This window comes from Vombatus ursinus, unplaced genomic scaffold (genome assembly GCF_900497805.2).
Source record: "Vombatus ursinus unplaced genomic scaffold, bare-nosed wombat genome assembly UNPS02014853.1, whole genome shotgun sequence".
Classification (NCBI taxonomy): Eukaryota; Metazoa; Chordata; class Mammalia; order Diprotodontia; family Vombatidae; genus Vombatus; species Vombatus ursinus.
In genome coordinates this window covers 7,037-14,497 of record NW_020954631.1, presented here as the reverse complement: position 1 = coordinate 14,497, position 7,461 = coordinate 7,037, and the positions used below count along the sequence as shown (strand labels likewise).

General features: G+C 44.0%; 1 protein-coding gene across 11 annotated transcripts in view; it reads right to left on the bottom strand.

Annotated features, from left to right (window-relative positions):
- Positions 1-7,461, bottom strand: part of LOC114027216 (synaptonemal complex central element protein 1-like) — a 21,905-nt gene that overhangs the window by 7,464 nt on the left and 6,980 nt on the right. For 9 of the 11 annotated variants that reach the window (XR_003567237.1, XR_003567238.1, XR_003567235.1 and 6 more), the window contains 7 exons: positions 7,198-7,245; positions 7,020-7,074; positions 4,914-5,003; positions 4,181-4,244; positions 3,558-3,624; positions 3,187-3,322; positions 3,014-3,103 (listed from right to left, as the gene is read on the bottom strand). Coding sequence is in view for 6 of the 11 variants with exons in the window: in XM_027841178.1 (XP_027696979.1) it covers positions 3,014-3,103; positions 3,187-3,322; positions 3,558-3,624; positions 4,181-4,244; positions 4,914-5,003; positions 7,020-7,074; positions 7,198-7,245 (550 nt within the window). In the remaining 5 variants the exon portion in view is untranslated. Of the gene's footprint in view, positions 1-3,013; positions 3,104-3,186; positions 3,323-3,557; positions 3,625-4,180; positions 4,245-4,913; positions 5,004-7,019; positions 7,075-7,197; positions 7,327-7,461 lie in introns of all 11 variants that reach the window. The other 2 variants (XM_027841180.1, XM_027841183.1) reach the window with 2 other exon arrangements.

Sequence of the window (7,461 nt, the reverse complement as noted above, 5' to 3'; positions counted from 1 at the left end):
GTTCAGCCATTCCCCAATGGATGGGCATCCTCTCAATTTCCAATTCTTTGCCACCACAGAATGAGCTGCTACAAATATTTTTGTACATATGTGTCCTTTTCCAATTTTTATGATCTCTTTGGGATACAGACCTAGAAGCGGTACTGCTGGGCCAAGGGATATGCACAGTTTTATAGCCCTTTGGGCATAGTTCCAAATTGAAACAGGCAGTTTTTTGATGAAGAAATCAAAACTACGTATAGTCATATGAAAAAATGCTCTAAATCATTATTGATTAGTGAAATGCATACTAAAACAACTTTGAGATATCATCTTATACCTATCAGATTGGCTAAAATGATAGAAGGGGAAAGCAAAAAAAATGTTGGAGGGGATGTGGAAAAATTGGGCCACTAATTCACTGTTGGTGGATCTGTGAACTGATCCAACCATTTTGGAGAGCAGTCTGGAATTATTCCCAAAGAGTTATAAAACTGTCAATACCCTTTGACCCAGCAATACCACTATTTCGCCTGTTTTTCCAAGGTGAAAAAGAAAAGAATCTATACGTCCTAAGATATTGATAGCAGCTCTTTCTGTGGTGGCAAAGAACTGGAAATTGAGGGGATGCCCATCCATTGAGGAATGGCTGAACAAGTTGTGGTATATGATTGTAATGGAATTCTACTGTCCTATAAGAAATGACGAGCTGACATTGTGCAATGATCAACTATGATTTACTTAGCTTTTCTCAGCAATACAATGATCCAAGACAATTCCAAAGGACTTATAATGGAAAATGTTATCCACATCCAGAGAAAGAACTGAATGCAGATCGAAGCATACTATTTTCACTTTTTTGTGTTTTTTTTCCCTTTTTGGTCTGTTTCTTCTTACACAATATGACTAATATGGAAATATATTTTACGTGATTGCATATATATAACCTATATCAAACTGCTTACCATCTTAGGAAGGGAGGGAGGAAATTTGGAACTCAAAATTTTATTAAAAAAAAAAGAATGTTAACAGTTGTCTTTGTTATTAGAAATGTAATTGGAAATCTAATTGGAAAAAATAAAATACTATTTAAAAGAAAAAAGAAATGATGAGCTGGTTGATTTTAGAAAAATATGGAAAGACTTACATGAAATAATGAAGAGTGAAATGAGGAGTACCAAGAGAGTGTTGTGCACAGTAACAGCAATATTGTTCTAAGAACTTTGGATGACTAAGTCATTTTGAGTATTATAAATACTCAAATCAACTCCAAAGGACCTATGAAGGAAGATGCTGTCCACCTCCAGAGAAAGAACTGATAAATGGAAGCATACATAGTACGGTTTTACATATATACATATACATATATGTGTGTGTGTCTAATGGTAGCATTTTCGAAGGCAGGGTGGGAAGAGAGAGGGAGAAAAAAAATAAAAAGTACATAGCAGAGAACCAAAGAAAACTTAGAAGGAAGCACACAAAAGCAGGGTACCTTTCAGAATGATGTGTAGAAAAAAGAGACAGTGGATAGCGCACTGGCCCTGAAGTCAGGAGGACCTGAGTTCAAATCTGGCCTCAGACACTTGACACTTACTAGCTGTTTGACCCTGGGCAAGTCACTTAACCCCAATTGTCTAAAAAAAGAAGACGAAAGAGACAGCTACACACAGTGAGACATGCAGATTGAGGGGGCAAATATACACAGACAGACAAATAGGGTAAGGTAGGGTTCAAGAGAGAACACGCAAAGTTAGAGAGTCATACAGGTTTAGATGGGAAAGCACACATTAAGAGTCACAGAGGGCTGAGGAGAGTAGCCTGAATCCAAAGAGTCAATCACACAGGAAGAGAAAAGATTTAGAGGGAGAGTCACACACATAGGATTGGATAAAGATACATCCAAAGATAGTCGGAGACACAAACACAAGGTTGGGGGGGGGCAGCACACAGAGACACCAAGGGATAGAGAATCACACATATGGAAGGGGACTCAAACATAGAGACAGAGACACACAGAAGAGGGAGAGGGAGACAGAGACCTACAGATAGTGAGAGAGAGAGACAGAGAGAGAGAGAGAGAGAGAGAAACATAGAAAGAAACAAAATCACCAAAAACAAACAAACAAAAAAACAACAACCCAGAAGCAGAGACAGAAACTGAAACCCCAAAAAAGACAAAGAATCAGAGAGCAATACAAAGGAAGAGGGAGAAAGAGAGAGTGAAAGAAGGCAAAGGGCAGACCCCTCAGGTTGCCTGCTCCTCATGATGAAGATGGGATCTGAAGCCCTAAAAGGAAAAGCCCTGGACTTTCCCACATAGCCAAATCTCAGGCCTAAGGCTATAATCCTATCCTCTGACCTTTTCTTATTGCCTACACCCAATCTCCCAATTCTCTGTTACTCTTAATTGAGCCTAGCCCTATATTGTCTATTACCTCCCTATGGCCCCCAGCCACTTCCCACCTTTGATCCTATCTAGACCCCATTCTACCTCCTCCAGTCACCCCAGTCTACTGGCTACTCCCATCAAGATCCTCCCTAGACCCCCTTCTCCCGGACCCTCTCCTCCAGTCACCCCAAATAACTTGGCCACTCCCAGATACCTCCCACAGTCTTTCTGTATATAAGGTCCATCTTGTCTCCATTAAGGTGCTCAGATTCTTTAGGAGTCTAGCCAAACAGGCCAGCTAGGTGGTGCAGTAGATAGAGCTCCAGCCTTGGAGTCAGAAGGACCTGAGTTCAAATCTGACCTCAGACCCTTGACACTTACTAGCTGTGTGACCCTGGGCAAGTCACTTAACCCCGATTGCCTCACCAAAAAAAAAAAAAAGGAGGAAAAAAATAAAAGTCTAACCAAGGGCTCACAAATGTTCAGACTCCTTAAGAGTCTGGCCAATATGGCAGACCGTTAACAAACCTTGTCTCTGACTTAAAGAAGGTTTGAGTTGAATTCATTCGGGCAGGACCTGTATGTTGTGATTTTGGGGTCTCAGCACCCCTAAACCTCAACACTGGGGGGCCTGTCCAAGTTCACCTGTAGTACTTCTGCTGCAGCTGGTGGTAATGCTGAGAGGCTGCCTCCAGGAACTGCATGGCCTTCTTGTTTTCCTCCTCAAACAGGTGCCTGGAAAAGTTGGCCCTAGCGTCAGCACCACCCTGTACCTTCCCTGACCTTCCCAGCCCCAATCAGTCTTCCCCCTGCCTCACATGGCAGCAGCAGCTTCCTCACTGCGAAGGAAGGTGTCCACACTGTGGACAGCCAGAGCCTCAGCCTTGGCCTTGGGGTGAGGCAGTCCAGGTAGTTGTTTCTCCATGGCATCCAATTTCTCCTGAATTAGCTTTTCTGTTTACCAGGAAACGAATTTCAGGTGTCTCCTCATAGATTTCAAGGCTTTCCCACTCCCCATTTGATGTTCTGCTAACAGCCAGCTTCCCCTCAGTGGTCTCTCGGAATAGGTGGCCACCCAGCCTCAGGCTTGCAAGTTCCCAGGGATAAGGAGCTCCCAAATGCACAAGGGGATTCCATTCATCTGTTCCTCCTCCATCACTCCCTCTGTCCCTCACCCAAAGACCCTTACCCTCCAGTAGAAGCTGTTCCTTGCTACTGGCTGTACTGTTGATTTCTTGAGCCAGCGTCTCTGGTGTCTAATAAAAGGGAGGGCAGTTGGATGTAAGGTTCCTTCCTTCCTCTGAAATTCCCCCCAACTCAGATTACAGAATCTCAGAGTTGGAAGGGACCTCACAGGCCATCTTATTCTACCAATACCTAAATAAGAATCCCTTTTGCACAGTGTGACCCTGGGCAAGTCACTTAACCCCGCTTGCTTCCCCCCAAAAAAAGCAAAAAAGAAGAAGAAGAAGAAGAAGAAGAAGAAGAAGAAGAAAGAATCCCTTCTGCAAACCAGTCTGCACTTGATAACTTCCAGTAAAAGGAGACATATTTCCTTATACGAAATGCATCTAGGCTAGGCCTTCATTGGACGGGCTACCTGCTTCACTTAGTGACTCAATATGACCTCCTACTACTGTCCCCATTCATCTTCTGCTCCAGCTGGAATAGACCTTCACTGCCACCCCCACCCTTCCCAATCATGTTGGTTTCTGCCTCTGTACCTTTGCTCTCATGTTCCCGTACCCACCATGACCTGAAATGCTTTCCACCCCATTTCTCTGCTGCTTTCAACCCTAGAATCTCCCTCACATTCAATCCCCATACATCCTTGTGCTTCCCCATCAGCTCCTCTAGCTGCTCTTCAAAGTCCAACCTGGGAAAAGAAAAGCAGAGAATGTACCCACACCCTCCAAACTTACTTTCCCTAATTCCAGTCATTGTTGCTTACAGAGGCCCCACCTCTTCTTAGATCGTTTCCATATACTGAACTTCACAGTTGATCATTTCCAGTGTCACTAAATTTCAGGACTGAAAAGGTACTTAACCAGCAATAGTTTAACCCTCTCATTTTATAGTCGGGGAAACCGAGGTCCAGGGAAGTGGAGGGAAGGGATTCTCTTAAGGCTTCCTAGTGAGTCAGTGGCAGAACCAGGATAAGACCTCAGGTCTCCTGTGTCTCAGTCTCAGATTCTGCATTGTCGATAGCACTCTGAGCCTTGGTACAAGCTGTTTAAAATGAGTCAGTACATTGCTGTGTAAGCTGAAGCGAGTCCCTCCCCTACCGTCCCAGTCTCTTCCCTTCCCAGCAGTTCAGGTTCCTGTTTGGGGCTCAATCTCCTCAGAGAGAAGGGCCACATCTGTCTATTTCCCTTTTGCCCCATTCCACGCAGGGGCTCCACCTGTCAGTAAGGGGGCTAGACTTGACTGCCTGTTTGGTATCATGGACCCTTCTAGCTCTAAGATTCTGTGGTTTTCAATCCAGTTTGCAACTGAATTCAGAGGGTATCGAATGCCAGCATAAAACTGAAAGAGGAGGCTTTACCTTTGCTTCCTCCTTCTTAGCTTCTCTTCCTGAATCTTAGAATTCAGATCCGCTATCTTCCGGATGCAGTCCTGAGACATAGCCTGTAGACTTGGAGGGGAAAGAAGGGACGAGGACGGGGTGGAAGGAGACGGGTGTGGAGAAGGCAATTTAACCCAAACTTACCCTCTTAGTCTCAGAGTTCCTTACACACACACACAGACACACACACACACACACACTCCATCCCACTCCTTCCAGCTCTAACCTGCTGTGAATCTCTAAACTATTACAGAGGTATTTTGTTTTGCCGGCAAGTTGTGTCCCTGTCAAACTTGTTCTGAATTGTGCCTCATATTAGAGAAGAGAATTTCTCTGTTATTGGGCAAGGGACTGGATTCAACGTTCTCTAAGCCCCATTTCGGCCTTGAGACTCCAGGAATCTGTGAATTCCATATTCTATAGAAATCCTGCCTTCTAAAAGAAGCCTTTCCCAACCCCTCTTAATTCTAGTGCCTTCCGTCTTTCAATTATTTCTATTCATCCTGTACATAACTTATTTGTACATATATGTTTGCATGTTGTTTCCCTCATTAGATTGTAAGCTTCTTGAGGGCAGGGACTGTCTTCTTTGCTTCTTTTTGTATCCGCAGTGCTTAGCCATAGTGACTGGCACATAGTAAGTGCTTAGTAAATGCTTAGTGCAGGGCAGCTAGGTGGCGGAGTGCATAGAGCACCGGCCCTGAGGTCAGGAGGACCTCAGTTCAAATCAGGCCTCAGACACTTGACTCTTACTAGCTGTGTGACCCTGAGCAACTCACTCAACCCCATTGCCTAGCAAAAAACAAAAAAAAAAGAAACAAAAGTAAATGCTTATTGCCTGCCTAACTCCGAGCTGTTGCAGGTCAGTAAGCAGAAGTAGAAAGGAACACCTATACTTAGAGGTTTATGTTCTCTTGAGTCCCGCTCCAAATTATGTCATATGTGAGAAGAGAATTCATCCTCCAACTGGGAGATTGGAGGGAATACCTTTGAAGGTCCCTACTGGCTCCCATGGACTGTGACTCGAAACCAACCCCTTCAAGAGACACAATGGGATTTTCATAAGGTCCTTTTAGAGCCGGAATTCTTCATTGTTTTTGGTCCTTACCCCTTGAGCTGTCAGATGAAGCCTATGGACACCTCAGAGTGTTTTAAAATAACTGAATTGTAATGTTGTATATCATCTAGAAGTTAGTGAAAGTAAAGATATACCTTTTTCCCATTCAAGTTCACAGACCCCTGGAATTTATCCGTGGAGCCCAGATTAAGAACCCCTATTCTCTAGTCCAGCTATTCTGGAAAGCAATTTGGAACTATGCCAAAAAGCTCTTCACCTGTGCATGCCCTAACCTGGCAGTACTGCTTCTAGGGTTATACCCCAATGAGATCAAAGACAGAGAGCAAAAGGCCCCACACGTACAAAACTATTTCGAGAAGCTCCATTTGTGGTGGCAAAGTCTTGGAAACTGAGGCAATGCCCATCAACTGGGGAATGGCTGAACAGATAATGGTAAAGGCATGTGATAAAATACCATGCTGCAGGAAATGACGAAGGGGATGCTTTCAGAGAATTCTGAGAAGACGTGTATGAACTGATTCAGAGGGAACTGAGGAGAACCAAGAGAACAATGTAGATAATAAAAACACTGTAGAGGCAAAGGATTTTGAATGATCAATGCAATGACCAACCACAATTCCAGAGGCATGGTGATGAGGCCTATTCCCCATCTCCTGACAGAGAGGTGCTGGACTCAAGTCCAGATTGAGACGGATTTTTTTATATGGCCAATGGGGAAATTTGTTTTGCTTGACAACACATATTTGGAATGAGGGCTTTGTTTTTCTTTCTTTATCAACAGGGGAGGTGAGAGTGACAAAAGGCAGATTTTTATCAACTGATTAAAAAAATAAAAATTTAGTTAAAAAACTCAAAAGCCCTGTTCTAGGATTTAACTTCCATCAAATGGCTAATAGGTCAGGTCTGGTGGAAGAAGGTGGAATGCCCCATGACTTAGCACTACCTCACCAGAAGCCAGATCTAATCCTTGCTTCTTGGCTCTTTCTGAAAGAATACAAACCACTTACCTCTGGATTTTGTTTTCTTCCTCGTTGCAGCGCTGTTGAAGGAGTTTCAGGGTTTCTATGATGAGAAAGAGAGGCCAATGGGAGGCTAACGCAACATTCAAAATGGCACCTGTAGGATATGGCTCAGCCTCAACAGCTTCCAGACAAGGGAAGAAGTTCCCCATCCCAGGAGACTTACCTTGCTTCATGCTCAAGATGTCCTCCAGATGGGTCTTTTCCGTGTTCACTGCAAGGGGCAGATATTTGACTGAGTGTCTTCCTCACCTCCATTTTGTACAGCCTACACTCAATGAGGTGGCAGTGACCCCTTTAATTTAGAGATGGGGAAAACTGAGAGCCAGAAAGGGAAAAGCAAGGGGCAGCTAGGTGGCGCAGTAGATAGAGCACTGGCCCTCGATTCGGGAGGACCTGAGTTCAAATCCACCCTCGGATACATAACACA